The sequence below is a fragment of the Pelodiscus sinensis genome, chromosome 24, assembly GCF_049634645.1.
Source record: "Pelodiscus sinensis isolate JC-2024 chromosome 24, ASM4963464v1, whole genome shotgun sequence".
In the NCBI taxonomy this organism is placed as follows: Eukaryota; Metazoa; Chordata; order Testudines; family Trionychidae; genus Pelodiscus; species Pelodiscus sinensis.
The window spans coordinates 20,210,680-20,230,693 of NC_134734.1; the positions used below are offsets into that span (position 1 = coordinate 20,210,680).

The following is a 20,014-nucleotide window of genomic DNA, read 5'->3' on the forward strand; positions in this document are numbered from 1 at the left end:
AGTTAAATAAGGCCCTGCAATTGGCCCAGCAGGGAACTCAAGGCTTACGTGGAGGATGGAGGTCCTAGGGCATCAGTGTGTGACGGGGTGAAGGTCACGCTTGCCCTGTTGACATTGTGCTCTGGATGCACCATGGATCCCAACCTCAAGGCCACATTCCTGATGAGGTTCTGGCTGCCCTTCCCCCAGCACCTATTTATTTATGCAGACGCATGCACACACATGTGCACGGACACATGTGTGCACACATGCACACGTGCATGCACACACAAGTGCATGTGTGCACACACATGCATGAATGCACACATGCGTGCACACAAACACACGTGCACGTGCATGCAGGCACATGCGTACACACACATGAACACACATATTCATGCACACACGTGCGCACACACATGCATGCAGGCACACACACGTGCACACGCACCCCACAAGCTGACAGACCTCCTCTCACTCTGGCCAGGCCAGCCATTCCCCAGCACAGAAAATGGCAACACCCTTCCCCCCTTTCTTTGCACCCATGGGGCCATGTAAGAGCAGCCCCACCCCGGTGTCTTTCCCCTGCTCAGTACAGGGATGCCCGGTTGCTTTCCACGAGCACAGCCCCGCAGCAGCTCGGCCCATCTCCCAAAGCTCAAGGAGGGCGCGTGCTGAGTGCCCCCGGGTGGGGAGGGACGGCCCGCCACTCACTTGTCATTGAAGTATTGCCCATCGCGGTGGATCTGGTTCTCCAGGGTGAAGTTGAAGGTGAAGTGCTCCACCTTCTCCCGGGTGAAGAGCTTGGTGCGGGAGGCGTATTCGATGTTCTGCAAATGCTTGATCATGTCTGGGAACCAGACGGTCAAGCCGTAGTAACTATCAGAGACAGCAAGCGAGAGATCAGTACTGACTGTCTGTAGTGCCAAGTCACGAACCAGGACCCCCCTTGAACTAGGAGCTGTTCATTGTCTAGCTATTAGGTGTATTACGGTAGCACTAGGACCTTAAATCATGAGGCAGGAGCCCATTGTGCTAGGAGCTGAACATAGTTATTGCTACTAGGTGCATTACGGTAGCACTAGGACACTAAGTGATGGGGCAAGAGCCCATTGTGCTTGGAGCTTTACATAATAATTGCTATTAGGTGCATTACGGTAGCACTAGGACCCTAAATCATGAGGCAGGAGCCCATTGTGCTTGGAGCTGTACATAGTTATTGCTACTAGGGGCATTATGGTAGCACTAGGACCCTAAGTCATGGGACGGGATCCCATTATGCTAGGAGCTGTATGTAGTTCTTCCTATTAGGTGCAAGGGGCTGCCTGGGACTGGGGAATCCCCCCCTAAATCTAGGCTCAGGCCCAGCAAGCCTTTTCCCCAAACACTGGCGGTTGTCTGCCATCCAAGGCTGAATGCAAACCAGCCACCCAGAAGCTCCATAGTCATCCCCTAGCATGGGATGCGCCTGGCTCCGTGTCCAGGAAGTTGGGCTCCGTTGAGTATCCAGAGCATGGGCCCCCCGTGGCATGCCGGGCCTCCACACACCAGCTCCTGAGCCATTGAGATAAGCCTCCAGCTGATGGTAGTATTGGCTAAACCACTGCAGGAAGATGGATATTGGGTGGTCAGAGAAAAAGAGGGGAAGGAAGGGGAGAAAGAAATGGTCTCTCCTGCAGGGATTATTCTCTGCTATCGGGAAAGGCAGAGTCTCTGCCCTGAGATCCCTGAAACCAACAGCCGTCCTGTGGCAACTTAGAGACTAACACAAATGTAGATAGAGTGCCAGGAGCTTTCGTGGGCACAGCCCACAGCTCATCATCTGCGGAAGTGGGTCGTGCCTCCTCGTTTTTAAAATAACAAACAAACACGGGCACCCCTCTCAGACGGCGAGCCACGGTTTCAGGACCAAGGACAGCGACTAGGTTCAGAAAACAGCAACAGAAATGAGGAGGGGTTTGGAACGGGTCCCATATGAAGAGAGATTAAAAAGACTTGGACTTTTCAGCTTAGAAAAGAGGCGACTAAGGGGGGATAGGAGAGAGGTCTATCCAATCATGACTGGTGCGGAGAAAGTGAATAAGGAAAAGTGACTTACTTATAATATAAGAACTAGAGTCACCAAATGAAATGAATAGGCAGCAGGTTTAAAACAAATAAATGCAAGTTTTTCTTCACTCAGTGCACAGGCAACCTGTGGAACTCCTCGCCAGAGGATGTGGTGAAGACTAGGACTTGAACAGGGTTCAAAAAAGAGCTAGATAGATTCACGGAGGAGAGGTCCCTCAATGGCTATTAGCCAGGATGGGTAGGAATGGTGCCCCTGGCCTCTGTTTCTCTGGAAGTGGGAGACAGGAGAGGGATCACGTGAGGATTACCTGTTGTCTTCCCTCCCTCTGGGGCATCTGGCATTGGCCATTGTTGGCAGACAGGACACTGGGTCAGATGGACTTTTCGTCTGCCCCTGTGCCCATTTTTATGTTCTCATGACTAGGAGCCAGCATCTTCCTTGATGTCCTTCCCAAGGATGCAGGTCAATAAAAATGCCAGGAATACAACCCAGGAGCGGCCAGGCTGGGTCAGACCAAAGGCCCATCTAGCCCAGTGTCCTGTCTGCCGATGGCGGCCAGCACCAGGCACCCCAGGGGGAATGAACAGAGCAGGGAATCGTTGAGTGATCCCTCCTGTCGCCCATTCCCAAACAGCGGCCAGGGACACCATCCCTGCCCGTCCTGGCTAGTAGCTATTGATTCCTGGCTCCTAGCCCTGCACTCTAGTCCCTGGAGCTGTTTCCCAGAACCCAGGAGTCCTGCTCCTCCCCCAGTCTCCAAACGGAGTCCCTGACAGCCGGTCCCTCCCTCGGCCGACGTGTGAGCAGTCCGCATGCTCTCCTCTTCGCTGTCACAGACAGACACATGAGGCTGGGCATCCTGGCCAACCCGGCTGACGGGGGTGGGGTTTGACGTGCTGTGACCCGCCCCTGTCTGCTTTGGGCTGGGTTCCCAGCGCCCTCTGACCCAAGAGAACCCGGTGGAACCGAGCTGCCCTGGAGCCCAATTCTGGGTGCTAAACTCTGGGAGGCTTCTCGGGCGCGGATGGCGATCCCTCACGTGATGGGCAAGCCCCCGCCTCTCTGCTGGCGACGGTGCCACAGTCCAGCACAAAAGGTTTTGCGTTGTCTGCCCAGGCTTCCCTTTGCATGGGTCCTTCCTAGCAGAGCCATGCCCGGCGGTGGGCGGAGCGGCCGGGCGCGGGGACACCCAGAAAGTCAAGGAGTGCAGCAAACAGCCCTGCCCCCCCTTCCTCCCCCCCACACCTCCGCCCAGCCTCTCTGACTGCAGCTAAACCCAGCGTGAAACCCAGCTCGGGAAATCGCAGCTGTCGCAGGGGAGGGGGGCGGAGTCTATGAACGAGACAGATCTCACACTGCGTGAATAGCATCTGGCAAGGAAGCGCGGTATTGATTAGCCCCGAGCTGGGGGCTGGGGGGCAGGGCTCAGTGCTGCACTGAGCGGGGGGAGTGGCAGACTGGGTGGGGGGCAGGGGAACACGGTGGGAGTCTGGATTTTTTAGCGGGGGACTGGGGAACACAAGAGTCACAGCCTGGGGGGGATCCTGGCTCGTGGGGAGGGGGTCAGCTCATTGGTTTGAAGTCAGCCGGAACAAGGGACATGCGGTGCCGGAGCGTGCTGTGTGCCGTGGTGGAGAGGGGGAGCTACCGCCAAGCAAAGCTGCCCAGAGAAACAGGGCCAGCAGGGCCTTTGTGGGCAGCAATAGGCCAGGGAAAAGTTGGATTGGGGGCCGCCTGGTGGATCGGATCTTCCGAAAACAAGGAGGCTGGAGGGTCGTGGTGGGGACTCTCAGATTCCTGCCCTCTCTCTCTGCCCCACCAAATTTTTCTGGGGTAGTCAAAGCCAGAGTGCCAGATGCTTTGGAGAAGATCCAGAGAAGAGCCACACAAATGATTAACGGTCTAGAAAACATGAGCTAGGAGGGAAGCCCGAGGGCAGGGCCACACTAGGAAACTCTCAAAATAACTAAATTCGACTTAATAACTCCCCATTTTACAAAATCGAACTAGCGTGTCCCCACGACGGGGAAGCCTCAAGAAGAGTCCGAGGCAGGCTCCCTTAATGTGGATGCGCTACCTCGACTCAGAGCCGCAGGAAGGCCTGGGGAGTAAATCGTTCAACTTACTCTGGGGAGTAGTAATTTCAAAATTGCGGCACCAGCCCGTCCACCCTCCCACTATTTTGAAATAACTATTTCGAAATTAGCGTTATTCCCCAAGGAAAGCAGGAGTACAGATTTCAAAATAACCAGCCCGTTATTTTGAAATAACGGGCATGGTAGTGTAGACACTCCATTTATAAATTTGACCTAACGGGGGGTTATTTCAAAATAGACCAGGCCTGAAAGAAAAGAGGAGACAGAGGGTGTGGCTACACTTCCCTGCTCTTCCAGAAAAAGCTACACAAATTCTTTTTTCGGAAGAGGTTTTTCCGCAATTTGGCCCGTCTACACTGGGCCGAATGTCGGGAAAAAACCCTTTTTCAGAACAGCCCGTCTTCCTCATAAATCGAGGTTTACAGGGATGCAGAAAAAGCGCGTCTGCTCTTCGGAAAAAAATTTCGGAAGAGAGACGCATTCCCTGGATGCGGCAGAGTTTTTCCAAATTTGGAAATAATGCGCTATTTCGAGACATCCCTTAACCCTCGTGGAACGAGGGTTACCGAAATAGCGTGCCCGTTATTTCAAAAAATATTTTGAAAGAACAAGCGGCTTGTGAAGACACAGGAAAACTATTTCAGGATACCTCCAGTATCTCCTGCACTGTAGATATGTCCTTGGAGACTAACCAATACATTAGATCACGAGCTTTCGTGGGCAAAACTCACTTCATCAGATGAGTAGGAGTGGAAATTACAGAATCCAAGATATATATATAACAGCAAAAGCAGGCAGCATGGGTAGTGGTTGGGACAGAGACTCAGGATTACTGGGTTCTCTTCCCAGTTATACATGGAGGCTACGTCTACATTGGCATCCCTTTCCGGAAAAGGGATGCTAATGAGACGAGTCGGAATTGCAAGTCCGCGGGGGATTTAAATATCAAGTACTTGAAAGTAGGAATAAGAAATCCTCCGGAAAAGGGCTTATTTTCCGAAGAATCGCGTCTAGACTGGCGCTTTTCTCCGGCTTATCCCCAAGCCGGAAAAAAGCGGCAGCCATGTAAATGCAAATGCCGCGGGGGATATTTAAATCCCCCGCGGATTTGCAATTCCGACGCGTCTCATTAGCATCCCTTTTCCGGAAAGGAATGCCAATGTAGACACAGCCGGAGAGTGGGGCCTATGGGTTAGAGCATGATTGAAGTTGGGAGCCAGGGACTCCTGAGGTGCACTCATGTCTCTGCCACTGACACCGACTTGGCCTTTGGCACATCATTTCCCCCTCTGTGCCTCAGTTTCCCTGCCTGTAGAGTGGGAATAACAGGATTCCTCCACCTTTTGCAAAGCACCCTGAGGCCTTTGTGTTTTGCCAAGACAACGTATCGCCGAGCCTGGGCTACTTACCGGCTCAGAGGACCCTTGCCCATCCCCCTCCTGGACTAGGAGCCAGGGAGCAGGGCCAGGAAGGAACGGACCCAGCAAGCCACACCGAGCGGGCAATGCCACAGGCTGAAATCACCTCTCCAGCCCCTCCCCACCGCTGCCCCTGGGGTCCCTGCGCCCATCCCACCTGAAAGACATGGTGAACCACACGGCCATCATCATGAGAGTGACGCGCCGGTACTCGGGGGCAAAGCACTGCACGAAGTTGTTCCGGACCTGAAAGAGGGAAAGATGGAAGCATGAAGGGCCCCTCTGTGTGCCACGCCAGCTCTGCCGGGGGACGGGCACAGACGCAGAGGCAGCCGGGGACAAGGTGGGCATGGGGGGAAAGAGCCAAGAGAGACACGTCGGTCCTTCACTGGGGTGTCGTGCCAGCTCCCGGCCAGGCCAGGGAAAGATTCTGTTTGGGAGGAGCCATTCTCTGGCCAGAACCCAGCCCGACATAAGCTCATGCAGCTCCCAGGCCAGCTCAGGCCAGGGTGGGGTCGGCCCCTGTGCTCCTGGGTTTGTGGCACGGCCCCGGTCACCCAGCGGCCGCCCCCTACCTGCTGCGAGAGGTTCAGGATCCGAACCATCCAGCGTCGGTACCAGGTGCCGGTGTCCGACTGGATCTCAATCAGCTCGTCCTCCTGCTTGATGGTTTTGATGTGGGTCACCTGGGAGGCGGGAGAGGCGGCGCGGTTACGGGCAGCGTGGGGCAGAAGGGGGAGGGGATCACGCATGGGCACAGGGAGTAGGAGACTCAGCGGACACAGATGTCAGCGGGGCAGCCCCTCCAGCCTGCAGCCTCAGACCCACCAAAGTCCCCTCGTCGGGGGCCTCAGGGCCCGGGAACACCCTCCTCTCTGCCCCCGAGGGCAGGTTGCCCCAGCAGTGCTGACCAGAGAGCCAGGGCCCCACTGTTGCTGGGAGGTGACCTCTCCTGGGTTCGGGCAGTACTTCTCCTGTCCCCAAATATCTGCCCTCAGCCCCCGCCCCCTCTCCCGTTGCCCACCCCCCATCCCGGGCTGGCTCATTAGAGAAACTAATCACACCAATCTGAACATCATGCCTTGGGTCTTTGCCTCCCCAGATCCGCTCCTCTTCCCCACCACATAAGAACACAGGAACAGCCAGCCTGGGTCGGACCAGAGGTCCATCTCGCTCCGTATCCTATTGGGCCAATATCAGATGCCCCCGAGGGAGGGAACAGAACAGGGAATCTTCCAGCAATCCCTCAACCCGTCATCCATTCCCAGCCTCTGACAGGCTAGGGACACCATTTCTACCCATCCTGGCTAATAGCCATTGATGGAACTAACCTCCATGAATGCATCTAGTTCTTTTTTGAACCCTGTGTAAGTTCTGGTCTTCACAACCTCCTCCGGCAAGGAGTTCCACAGGTTGACTGTGCTCTGCCTTGACTATGCTCTGCTTTGTGCCTTGCATTGGGAATGAATTCCCCCCTCAATTCCCTCTCCCCACCCTCCTCAACTCTAACACTGCAGGCTCTCCCAGCCTCCCCTTCACAGCCCAGGGCTGCCCTGGCCTGAGCTGCTGTCCCCTGCTTTGCCCCGTCCACTGCAGCCGGGCAACTCTAGCAGTGGGTGTCATATAAGAACCCATTCGCTGGGCCTGCAGGCCAGAGGGCTGGGATGGAAGTTTCCATCCTTGGCGTACACAGCCTAATACAGCCTTGAACCCTGCAAACACAAACCCCAGATGGCCCTTATCAGCCACTGGGAATGTAGTGAGGAATGAATCACGTCAACCTCAATTTCAGCTTCACGAGAATGCTAAGGGTGGCGTGGGGCAGTACGCGCACACGGTAAACAACTGTGATATAACTCGTGTGGGGAGTCCCGTCCCGGGTGAGTTTCACTAGGGACCTAGACCTGGGAGGGTGCCCTGGATTCCCCCAGCTGGAGCCATGTCGGCCGTAGCCCTTAAAGCGAGGATCAGGGACGGGACTCTCCGTGGTAGAAGGGACGTAAGCGTTCCAAGTGCCTTTTACTCTTATACACATTGCTCTGTAGCGCGTGCTGGTGTGCACGCTGTAATGGCTGTATAGCCACCATTCAGCACCATTAACTCTGTAGTAACGTAGTGAGACTAATAAACCAAACTATCCCCAATCGACTCTGTGTCGAAGTGAATCCACAATCCCATTTGTCCATGGCCCTGTGAGTGGAGAGCAGGGAGCGCACCCCGTCCTACGGCTTAGACGCTCTCCATTCAAGCCAATCCCATCCTAGATGTTGAGCACTGGCCGAGTGTGCCATGTCGCCCTCTAGCAACTGTCCCATATAGAGGATAATAGCCTATTACTGCGACCCAGTAAGGGAGTTACCCCTTTAGCTCAGGGGACAGGGGGCTGGGGCTGTGCTTTGGTGTGGAGGACGCCAGGTTCTCTTCCTACAGCTGGACTATGGTGCTGGGCTCGTTATACGCATGGGGCGACAGCAATTATTGCAAACAAAACTATCCCACCAAGGGTAGCTGCCACCCTCGGCAGCCATGAGTGGATGTTAGACTCTCGACCACTCCCCGCCCCAGGGGAAGGGCAGCGGCCTAGCACAGACAGCACCAGGCTGGGATGCAGGAGGCTCACGTTCTCTTCCTGCTGGGTGACCTGGGGCAAGTCGCTCCCTTGCGCCGTGCCTCAGTTTCCCCAGCTGTAAAATGGGGATAGTGATATGGCGGGAACGAGCTAGGGATCACTGGCATGAGGGACAGGTGGGGAACTGAGGCACAAGCAGGAATAAAGCCCGGTCTCCTGACCCCCAGCACTTAGCCTTTGCCCGCCCCTCTAGCCTCGTGGTCTGGTCTCCCCCTGCCCTGGGCGGCCGCGCGACGCTTACCGAGAAGACCCTCTCGGGGTGGCCCTTGGCTCTCATGTTGGTGTCGTGAACCTGCTTCAGCACCATCCAGGCCTCGTCGTGCTTCCCGTTCTGCAAGACAAACATCCCAGGCTGCTACGGACTGCGCCCCAGCCGCTGCTTCCCAGCTTGAGGGGCGCTCAGCCAAGAACGAGAGACCCACCCCGGCACCCTGCGCCCCATGCATGGGTGGTGGGTGAAGGGACGGCTGAGGGAAGCAAGCCCCCAACCCCGCCCCAAGCCCAGCCCCTTCTGCCCAGGCCTCGCCCCTACCTATTATACCCGCCACCCCTGGCCTTATGCCCACTGCTCTACCTCTTAGACCAGGCCCTGAGCCAGGGGTCGCCGCCCTCTGGATTATCATGGCCAGAGTGCCCCTCCCCCTCCCACCCCCGGCATCCCCGCCTGTGCACGGGGGCATCGCCACGCGTCACCCACGGCCCACTTCCAGCAAACGGCAGAGCCACGGGGCACCTCATGCCACCAGGGGGCTCCGGGCTGCGGGCTGAGAATTGGCGACAGGTGCTGCCGGACGGATAGGTCCCAGATGCGGGAGGTGTCTCTCCATCCCCCGAGGCTGTGCCCTGGCCTTTTGGACCTCCCCCATTCAGGGCCAGCAGTGGGGCGGAGTGGGGGAGGGGACGATTCAGTCCTGGCGCCCCCTGTGGGGTTCGTGGCTAGGCCCAGGGCTGGGACCCCCAAAGCCCCGTCGCAGATAGTCCCAAGGCCCAGCTCTCGTTTCTGCCCCCACGGGGCTGGCGCGGAGTTGGGAGCCAGCGCCATGTTTGGGCTCCCTACTCCAGAGCCAACCAGTGCCCCCTTCATGCCGTGGGGCCTGCTGCAGCCCAGCGCAGGGCCCTGGGCGCGCATGGCCCCCTCCTGCCTGGTGCCCTCCCGCCCCGAGCCGCACAGCCGGTACCTCCAGGAAGAAGCGGGGGCTCTCAGGCATGGTGGTGAGCGCGCCGATGGCAAAGACGGAGGGGAAGGCGCAGACCAAGACGAAGACCCTCCAGCTGTGGAACTGGTACGCGGAGCCCATCTGGAAACTCCAGCCTGCGGCACAGAGAGGAGGCGCGAGAAACAGGGGAAGGGGGAGGGGTGAGACGTGGCGGCACCCGGCCCTAGCGCCACCAAAGCTGCCTGCCGCGGGATCGCCTTGAACCGGGGGGGCGGGGCCACGGCAGGGCGGGCGAAACGCCCCGCGGACACTGCAAGGCCCGTGGGGAAACACATCCCAAGGGCACAGACCATATGACGGGGTTGAGAGCGGGGGGGGACGGGGCCGAGTTCACTGGAAACACCCGCTCCCTGCAGGGCAGTGTCAGAAAAGGTCTAATTCAGAACAACATCCGTCCGTCCGTCCGTCTGAGGCCTGTTCTTGCGCGAAGGCTTTGGGCACATTCGTGCGCACTGCGGACGGCACAGCCTGACAATTTGGGGCTGTTCTCCAGGGGTTCCCAACCTTGTGTCTACCGGGGACTGGCAAACCCCTTCCCAACCATTTGGCGGCCGGGTAACATTTTATCTGCATATTTGCATATTCATTATGCAAATAATAAATAGGCAAGTATGCAAATGAGATGTTACCAGTCCACCAAAAGCCCCAGCCGCCAGAGCCCCCCAGTACTAGCTCTAACCCATAGAGCCCCCCACCCCTCCACTACCCTCCAGCGCCAGCCACTGACCCGAGTCCCCTGCACCCAACCCCCCATGCCAGCCAAGTGCCAGCCCCACATCTCAAATACCTCAGGGCCAACCCCCTGCCCCTTAAGGCCCCCCCCCCACCAGACCCCCAGTGCCAGCCTCCTGTTCCAGAGCCCCACTGCACCCAGCCTCCTCAGAGCCTCCCCAGAGTCTTCCCCAGTGCCAGCCCCCAATATTAGCCCCATCCCCAGAACCTCCCAATGCCAGCACTGCCCCCATGGTTCCCCTACCCCCAGTGCCAGCTCCCGACCCGGGTCACCCCAGAGCCCCCCAGTATCAGCTTCTCCCCCAGAACCCCCCAGCACTAGCCCACCCCTGGAGCCCCAGTGCCTCCCAGTGTCAGCCCCTGCCTCCTAGAGCTCCCTAGTACTAGCCCCGACCCCAGAGCCCCCCAGTATCAGCTTCTCCCCCAGACCCCCCCTGGAGCCCCAGTGCCTGCCCCGCCCCCCTCACCTAGCCCTGCGCTGCCTCCCAGCTGAGCGCTGCTGCCCAGGTCGCGGCTGCTCTAAGGCTGCCGTGCCAGGCTCTGCGCGGCCCTCCCGCCGCGCAGCGCACCGCTCTTCCGGAGGAGGCCCCGCCCCTGCCCGGCGCTGGTTGGCTGAGAGGCGGGGCAGGACACGCCTCTCCCAGCAGCCGCGGCGGCAGCGGCGTACCCCAGCCCCCAGAACCGCCACAGCCCGGCAGCCAGAGGTCCGCGGTTGGGAACCGCTGGCCTCCAGATAAAGGGAAGAACGGAGAAACATGCCCATAGCGTCCTGTCTGGCAGGGGCCAACGCCCCGTCTCGCTATTGTCTGTGTCTGGTTCTTTGATTGTTTCTGTCTCCTGTATAATAATTGTCCCTGGGTGCCAACCAATTAAGAAGGTGGGAGATGCTTGGTTGGAGAATCACGGTCCAGTGCGTGAGGATTGGTGCGTGACATTTTCAGTAGGATGGTTGGCTAAGGCAGGGGTTCTCAAACTTGCGATACTGCGACCCCCTTCTCAGTGGCTCGCCACCCCCCTCAAATTTGTTTGCGGCCCCCCTCTAAGTGGTTCGTGATCCCCTGGGGGGCCGGGACCCACAGTTTGAGAAACGCTGGGTGAAGGAATACCTGGAAATACTGCTCTACGAAGGGGGTGGGGAAAAGGAAGGACGGGGGAAGAAAGGAACTTGGATTCCTGCTTGCTGGGAGCTAGCCCCAATTGTTGCCTCTCCGGGTTCGGGGCACGGCTGTTCTGTTCTGTTCACGAGAAGGACCAGGGAGGTGAAGGGGTGAAGGGTTAAGTGAGACGGGGAAGTGAGACGGTGAAGGGTTAAGCCCGCTCACAAGAGGAATAGGGAACAGGACAGACAACATCCTCCTGCCGCTCTGGACAGCCATAGGATGCCCACACCTTGTAGATGCGGGGCCGTTCTAGTCACCCCATCTCAAAAAGACATGCACTTCAACCTCGGGAATCCAGCAAGCCGGGGAACCAGGGGATGCCGGATTAAGGAAGTTTTGTGGACTATGGAGGGGGCGGGTCTGGGAGGGAGGGCACCCCTGGGACACACAGCTATGGGAGCAGCAGGGAAAAGCCTCTGGCGAAGCGCTTTGCGGTCTGGCTGGTCCCCCCGCTGAGGGAGAGAAGGAGCAGGAACGCCCACAGCCGCTTCCTCCTCGGCCAGGGGCCGAGCCCGGGGTGTTCCCGGATGCCCGGAGGCTGGAGCGTGTTGGAATTGGAAAAGGGGCAGAGAAGGGCAACAAAATGGATGAGGGGGAAGGAAGATTTTCCATAAGAGGAGAGATTGAAAAGCCTGGGGTTGTTTCTCACTACGCTTGCCTACTCCCCTCTTGGCCAGGGAGGGCCAGGGCTCCCCCCCAGCTGCCAGGGAAGGCCGGAGCAGCCCTGGCTCTTCACCCCCTTGCCCTGGTCACCGGGGAGAGTCTGAGGCAGGCCCAGCCCTGCCTCTTCCTCCTTCCCCTGGCCACCAGGGAGGGCCTGAGGCAGCCCCGGCTCTTCTCTCCCTCTCCAGCCACTGGAGAGGGTCCAAGGCCATCCTGGATGCCCAAGTTCTTGGGCCCCCAGTCCCTTGCCCCCAGGCTCCGGGGGGGGTGGGGCTGGGCTGAGGCCACGCCGTACCCAGCTCTCCCCCCAGTGGCTGGGAAGGGCTGGGCCAGGGCCACGCCAGAGCAAAGGCCACACCAGCCCCGGTCTCTTCTCCCCCACTATCCCGCCACCAGGGAGAGCTGGGCCGAGGCCGGGGCAGCTACGGCTCTGCCCTTGGCCACTGGGAATGGGGTGGGGAGGACCGAGGCCTCAGGCAGCCCCCACTCTCCGTGTGGGCCCTAGGAAGGGCCAGGCTGGGAGTGGGTGGGGCTTGGCGCCTGTGGGCGCAGAGAGATGTGATGGTGTCACTCTGTTGTCCTGCAGGAAAAACGTTTTTTATATCTAGAGAGAGACACGGGAGAAAGGGACCGGAGAAGAGTTATTTACCCCTTCGCGGGACACAAGAACGAGGGGTCCCCAGGGGAAATGAACAGGCAGCGGGTTGCACACCAACCCAAGGAGGGACGTCACCCCACACACAGGCAAGCGGTGGGACCTGTTGCCGGGGATGCTGTGAAGCCCAAACTGGGTTCATAGAAGAACGAGAAAAGTTCCTAGAGGCAGGGTGAGCCAGGGTGGTCAGGGACACAATCGTATGCTGCGGGTGGGTGTCCCTAAACGGCTAGTTGCCAGAAGCACTGGTGCTAGCCATGACCAGAGACAGGACCCCAGGCTGGACCGACCACTGGTCTAGCCCAGCAGGGCCGGTCTTAGTTTCTTTGATTCTTGCGTGGGGGGAGATTTCTACCCCATCAGCAGCTACTGCATCTTCCTCTCCATTCATGCCCCCTGCTACCCTCTCCTACCTCCTTCGGGCTTCCCTGACTGCCCCCATGCAGCATCAGCCCCCCCCTTCCTGCACAGCGTCCTCCCCACTCCAGCTCGTCCCGATGCGTCCCCACCCGCCCACACCTCATCGGCAAGGGTGTTTCTCTCCCATCTCCAGATCTTGATGTCAGTTCAGCCTCGTGCACATGACCTGGCCCCACGCTCAGGAGCCCTAGATGCGGGGAGCATCCACATCCTAGCGAGGGCCCGACTCCGAGCCGGCTTCAGGGCCAGCGTTCCCCTACACACACGTCCTCTGCTCCTGTACAAGCTGAGCGGCATGGCCCGGGACAGGCACAAGCAGGAAGGGCGGCCCGACCGACTGTCTCTTCTGAGGCTGCCAGCCCGGGGTCCAAATGGCAAAGACGGTTTGGTATCCTCCACCGATTGGACGGGGACCCACCAAATCCAGTCCCCACAGCCTGCCAGACTGGTGTAAATTGGAGTGACGGGCTACAGAGCGAAGAGCTGGTCAAAAAACACGAGGTTCTCCCCCCCCCACCCTCGCAATTTTTTTTTTACTTTTGAGCAGAAATTTGACCACCGAAAGGTTTCTATTCGGAAATGCCGCTGTGGTCATAGAAGCTGTAGTTGGGGGAGGAGGAAGGGGTTGTCATTCTCTATAGGCCAGGCTGCCTGGCTGGACTACATGTCCCATGATGCATCACAGCCTCCCCCACCCAGCTTGGAAAGGGGAGGCAGTGCATCCTCAGAAGCCCCAGCCCTGGTGCATCATGGGAGATGGAGTCCAGCCAGGGAGCCCAAACCACAGAAGAAAATGGCAGACAGGAGACCCCCCCCCCCCCCCCAACTTAAACTCCCATGCAACAGTTGCATTTGCAAATCAAAATAGTTCAGCTTGGAGGTGCTACGGGATTTTCGGAGGGAAGCAGACTTGTTTGCATCATAATAACAAGAACAATAACAATTAATTATTATTTAAAAAAAAGTTTGGATGGAAATTTTCCACCATCCCATGTCACAGCCCCTCTCCTCCCCCCGCCACCCGTTCTTTGACACCGTTTTCCCAGAGCAAGCAGGGAGAGATCCCGGGGGAGAGGAACAGGAGCCCCAGCGGGCTGCCTTTTCTCTTACCGTAGTGAGGGATGATGGCCCAGGCCATGGCGGACGCGTAAATGCCCCCGATCATCCAGAACATGCAGAGCCAGCTGAGGTGCTCACCGCGCTTCTCCTGGGCGAGGAACTCCGAGAAGTAGGAAAAGACAATGGGGATCGAGCCCCCGATGCTGGGAAAGGGAGGAAGAAACCATAGATCAGAACAGTAGGCGAAAGCCTGCAAAGGCAGGTGATCCTCACGCTTCAGGACGTGAGCTCCTGGCCAGCTGCGGGTTAGGGGGTCAGGAAGGCCGTCTCCCCACCCCGCCCCATGATGCTGAGGTTTTACACCTTCCTCGGAAGCCAGGAAGGCAGACCTGAAACACACACACACCCCCGAGCCAATGCAGCAGCAGGTGGCGGTGGAGACCAAGAGAAATGAACGGCAGGTGGAGCGGGTCAGATACCTGGGCTAGATGAATCGGGTGTTTGCTGGGGAAGAGGGACGGGGGAAGAGATCCCAGACTGGAGGGAGTCTCTGTTGCAGGCGCTTCCATTGCACAGACACCAGCTTTTCCTGGGGGCTCCCCCCGGCCTGATGCCGGCGTTGGGTCGGCACTGTTCCTTCCCACCAGCGCTCGTTTTCTCAGCCACAGTGAAGCCTGCTCCGAAGCACCAGCAGGTTTCCGCGGGCAGCTGCCGGGCAGGGCTCCCAGAGAAGGGGAAGTCAGAGGTGCATGTTGCCTGCACATCCCAGTTCATTACGGCACCTGCTTTCCTGCCCAGATGTGGGAGCCAGTTTGACCAGGCAAAGCGGCAACTTAGCTAATAAACCCACTGGGAGAACCCACGAGGGGCTAGAGGAGGGAGACAAACGTCCTGTTTCTGGATCTGCGTCTGCTTTGCTGGGTGACCTCAGCCCAGGCACAGCTTCCATATTCGCAGCCGCGTTTCATCTCCAGCAGCATGAGCAGTGGGGATGTAGAGGGATCCGAACTGGGGATGGAGTCCCCAGTTGAGCTGTACCAAGTTTGTCAGGCAAAGAGAAGGGGGTGGGAATCTGGCCAGGGTGTCCAAGGCAGAAGGGGGCAGATGGAGACGTGGTACAGGATTTCCCAGGACATTTCCATTCCAAATCAAACCACTGGTCCATCTAAGCAGGTATCTCCACCTCCCGCCATCCTGGATCCGACTGTTATTCCATCTAAGCAGGTATCTCCACCTCCCGCCATCCTGGATCTGACTGTTATTCCATCTAAGCTGGTATCTCCACCTCCCGCCATCCTGGATCCGACTGTTATTCCATCTAAGCTGGTATCTCCACCTCCCAACATCCTGGATCTGACTGTTATTCCATCTAAGCTGGTATCTCCACCTCCCGCCATCCTGGATCCGACTGTTATTCCATCTAAGCTGGTATCTCCACCTCCCGCCATCCTGGATCCGACTGTTATTCCATCTAAGCTGGTATCTCCACCTCCCACCATCCTGGATCCGACTGTTATTCCATCTAAGCTGGTATCTCCACCTCCCACCATCCTGGATCCGACTGTTATTCCATCTAAGCTGGTATCTCCACCTCCCACCATCCTGGATCCGACTGTTATTCCATCTAAGCTGGTATCTCCACCTCCCACCATCCTGGATCTGACTGTTATTCCATCTAAGCTGGTATCTCCACCTCCCACCATCCTGGATCCGACTGTTATTCCATCTAAGCTGGTATCTCCACCTCCCGCCATCCTGGATCCGACTGTTATTCCATCTAAGCTGGTATCTCCACCTCCCACCATCCTGGATCCGACTGTTATTCCATCTAAGCTGGTATCTCCACCTCCCAACATCCTGGATCTGACTGTTATTCCATCTAAGCTGGTATCTCCACCTCCCACCATCCTGGATCCGACTGTTATTCCATCTAAGTTGGTATCTCCACCTCCTGCCATGCTGGATCCGACTGTTATTCCATCTAAGCTGGTATCCACACTTCCCGCCATCCTGGATCTGACTGTTATTCCATCTAAGCTGGTATCCACACTTCCCGCCATCCTGAATCCGACTGTTATTCCATCTAAGCTGGTATCTCCACCTCCTGCCATGCTGGATCTGACTGTTATTCCATCTAAGCTGGTATCCACACCTTCCTGCCATTCCTGATCAACCTCACTGGCATCCTGCCAGCTGCCATCTTTGCCAGTTTCCCACCCTCTGCCATAATGTATGCAGCCGCTGGCCCATCTGCTATGGCCTCCCGACCTCCTCTAGTGCAACAGCTCTGGCCACCGGTCTCCCTAGCTCCATCTCTTTGGACACCCACTCACCCAGCACCCCATCGCCGGTCCAACCTGACCAGCTGACCAGCTGAGTTCCGGCCTGGCCCAGATGAGACCTCAGTGGTTCTAATAGCTCCAGGTAACATCCCACCTCTAAATATGGTGCACGGAGCCCGGAAAAGGCTGAGGGTCAGTCTCAGTCCCCCAGCCATGGGGCGGCCACAGGTGGACCTTCCCATGGGGCCCCTTGCCCCTGGGGAACTGGGACCCCTGCAAGGGGACGAACGCGCCACCCTGCTGGCAGAGCGTTGGAGAGGAGCGGGCTGGCTCCCGGGGGGCTTCTCTTACCCCACGCCGGAGAGCAGCCTGCAGAAGAGGAAGGTGCCGTAGCCTTGCACGAAGGAGGAGAAGAAGGCGAAGACGCTGTTGACCGAGAGGGAGATGAGGAGGCACTGTCTCCGGCCGATCCGATCCGCCAGGCCGCCCCACAGGAACGCTCCCACCATCATGCCCAGGTAGACGATGAGGCCTGGAAGGACACAGGAAACAGAGCTGCACCCCTCAGCAGTAGCGCCCGGCCCTGGAGTACATCACTCCCCATGGCTGCAGCAGTCCCTCGGGGCTTGGCAGAGCACATCTGGGCGGGGACCATGAGGATGCCAAAGCCAGGCAGCTGGTGCTGGGGTGGAGCATGGCAGACAGACAGCACAAGTGTCTAGAAGGCAGGAAGTTAGACCAAGGGGAAGAAAAGCCACGGCTCCTGGCTTCCACACGCTGCCCCGTGCTCTAAGCACTAGGCCACACACTCCTCCCACTAGAGACTGCTCCCAGCCCTGAGGTAGGGTGGGAACCCAGCAGTCCTGACACCTAGCGTCTCCCCGCTGCTCTAACCACTAGACCCTACGCACCTCTCAGAGCTGGGGCTAGAACCCAACAGTCGTGCTGCGTCTCTGAACCCCAAATTAGGCGCTCGCAGGAGATGAAAATCCCTCCCTCCTATAACAGCCCAGCCCTCTGCCAGCTGGTGGCTCTGGGCGGCTTGCCCCACCCCTAGCCTGCTCTGCCAGCAGGGACAGTGTCACCCTGCAGGGCTGAGTTGGGGGGCAGGGCATGGAGGAGGCAGAGGTGTGAGGAGTGTCTCTGTGATATGGCAGGAGGAGGGGTGTGAGCAGAGGAAATGGAGCTACAGGGGGTGTCCCAGTGATGCTGCAGGAGTGGGGTGAGTGGGAGAGATGGGGACGCAGGGGAGATGGGGCGCAGAGGGGATGGGGGAGCAGGAAGGATAAGGGAGCAGGAAGGATGAGGGGGCATGGAGGGATGGGGCGCAGGGGGATGGGGATTCAGGGGGAATGGGGGTGCAGGGAGGCGGGGGAACAGGAGGTGTCCCTGTGATGCTCTGGGGGAGGGTTGAGCGGGGGGGATGGGGGAACAGAGGAGATGGGGGCACCGGGGGCCAATCATGCCGCAGTGCAGCTCTGAGCAGCGGATCAGCTGGCTGCGGCAGGGAGAGGAAATGACTAATCCCTTCACCCCGAGCCTCTGCTCTTGACGTGGCGGCCAAGGGAGGGGGAGACTCCAAATCGGGCCGTTCACACCCCAGCTGTCGCCCTGCGTGATTAGCAGGAGCCTGAAGATTACACGGCCCGTTGGGCAGGGCTCACGCAGCCCAGCCCAGCCTAGCCCGGGGAGAGAACCGTCCTGCCACCCACGCAGGGCCAGATCCTCCTCCGCGGCCCCGCGAGCAGCCTGCCACGAGGGCGGAGCCCCCTCCCTCCATGAGTCACCCCTCCCCGCAGGCTGGCGGGCTCTCCCGGGCCAGGCGCCCGCCGCCGGGCCCTTCACGCCACTCTCAGGAGGTGCCGCGGCTGCGCCCCGGCAGGGCAGCTGGGTAGAAAGCTCCCGCCGGAGTCCTCAGCGTTCGTCCAGGCGGACGCTGGGCCGGAGCCCAAGGCTGCTTTTGGCCAGGCCGCTGCCCGGGGCGCGCCAGAGCCCAGATCGTCCTCCCTGAACGTGCCCAAATCCTCACGGCTTGGAACCATTCACAGCCCCACCGGCTCCGGGCAGCGGCGCCAGTTTCTAACTTGTAAAGGAAGAGGGGCCGGAGCTCAAGCAATTCTCTTATGTTCCGAACAGAGGCAGCCACCCCAGAGGTGTCGGGATCTGAGCTGCCGGGCCCAGAGGTGCCGGGCTCTGAGCTGCCGGGCCCAGAGGTGCCGGGCTCTGAGCTGCCGGGCCCAGAGGTGCCGGGCTCTGAGCTGCCGGGCCCAGAGGTGCCAGACTATGAGCTACTGGGCCCAGAGGTGCCGGGCTCTGAACTGCCGGGCCGAGAGGTGCCGGGCTCTGAGCTGCCGGGCCCAGAGGTGCCGGGCTCTGAGCTGCCGGGCCCAGAGGTGCCGGGCTCTGAGCTGCCGGGCCCAGAGGTGCCGGGTTCTGAGCTGCCGGGCCCAGAGGTGCCGGGCTCTGAGCTGCCGGGCCCAGAGGTGCCAGACTATGAGCTACTGGGCCCAGAGGTGCCGGGCTCTGAGCTGCCGGGCCCAGAGGTGCCGGGCTCTGAGCTGCCGGGCCCAGAGGTGCCGGGCTCTGAGCTGCCGGGCCCAGAGGTGCCGGGCTCTGAGCTGCCGGGCCCAGAGGTGCCGGGCTCTGAGCTGCCGGGCCCAGAGGTGCCGGGCTCTGAGCTGCCGGGCCCAGAGGTGCCGGGCTCTGAGCTACCGGGCCCAGAGGTGCCGGGTTCTGAGCTGCCGGGCTCTGAGCTGCCGGGCCCAGAGGTGCCGGGCTCTGAGCTGCCGGGCCCAGAGGTGCCGGGCTCTGAGCTGCCGGGCCCAGAGGTGCCGGGCTCTGAGCTGCCGGGCCCAGAGGTGCCGGGCTCTGAGCTGCCGGGCCCAGAGGTGCCGGGCTCTGAGCTACCGGGCCCAGAGGTGCCGGGTTCTGAGCTGCCGGGCTCTGAACTGCCGGGCCCAGAGGTGCCGGGCCCAGAGGTGCCGGGCTCTGAGCTGCCGGGCCCAGAGGTGCCGGGCTCTGAGCTGCCGGGCCCAGAGGTGCCGGGCTCTGAGCTGCCGGGCCCAGAGGTGCCGGGCTCTGAGTTGCCGGGCCCAGAGGTGCCGGGCTCTGAGCTGCCGGGCCCAGAGGTGCCAGGTTCTGAGTTGCCGGGCCCAGAGGTGCCGGGCTCTGAGCTGCCGGGCCCAGAGGTGCCGGGCTCTGAGCTGCCGGGCCCAGAGGTGCCGGGCTCTGAACTGCCGGGCCCAGAGGTGCGGGGCTCTGAGCTGCCGGGCCCAGAGGTGCCGGGCTCTGAGCTGCCGGGCCCAGAGGTGCGGGGCTCTGAGCTGCCGGGCCCAGAGGTGCCGGGCTCTGAGCTGCCAGGCCCAGAGGTGCCGGGTTCTGAGCTGCCAGGCCCAGAGGTGCCGGGCTCTGAGCTGCTGGGCCCAGAGGTGCCGGGCCCAGAGGTGCCGGGATCTGAACTGCCGGGCCCAGAGGTGCCGAGCTCTGAGCTGCCGGGCCCAGAGGTGCCGGGCTCTGAGCTACCGGGCCCAGAGGTGCCGGGCTCTGAGCTGCCGGGCCCAGAGGTACCGGGCTCTGAGCTGCTGGGCCCAGAGGTGCCGGGCTCTGAGCTGCCGGGCCCAGAGGTGCCGGGCT

At 59.8% G+C, this 20,014-nt stretch overlaps 1 protein-coding gene across 1 annotated transcript in view; it reads right to left on the reverse strand.

Moving 5' to 3' along the window:
* The window catches only part of SV2A (synaptic vesicle glycoprotein 2A), a 59,677-nt gene that overhangs the window by 12,682 nt on the left and 26,981 nt on the right, over positions 1–20,014 (reverse strand). The window contains exons 3-9 of the mRNA XM_075907579.1: positions 16,733–16,913; positions 14,151–14,302; positions 9,372–9,505; positions 8,435–8,524; positions 6,140–6,250; positions 5,722–5,810; positions 694–858 (exon numbers count right to left, since the gene is read on the reverse strand). Coding sequence (XP_075763694.1) covers positions 694–858; positions 5,722–5,810; positions 6,140–6,250; positions 8,435–8,524; positions 9,372–9,505; positions 14,151–14,302; positions 16,733–16,913 — 922 coding nt within the window. The remainder of the gene's footprint in view (positions 1–693; positions 859–5,721; positions 5,811–6,139; positions 6,251–8,434; positions 8,525–9,371; positions 9,506–14,150; positions 14,303–16,732; positions 16,914–20,014) is intronic.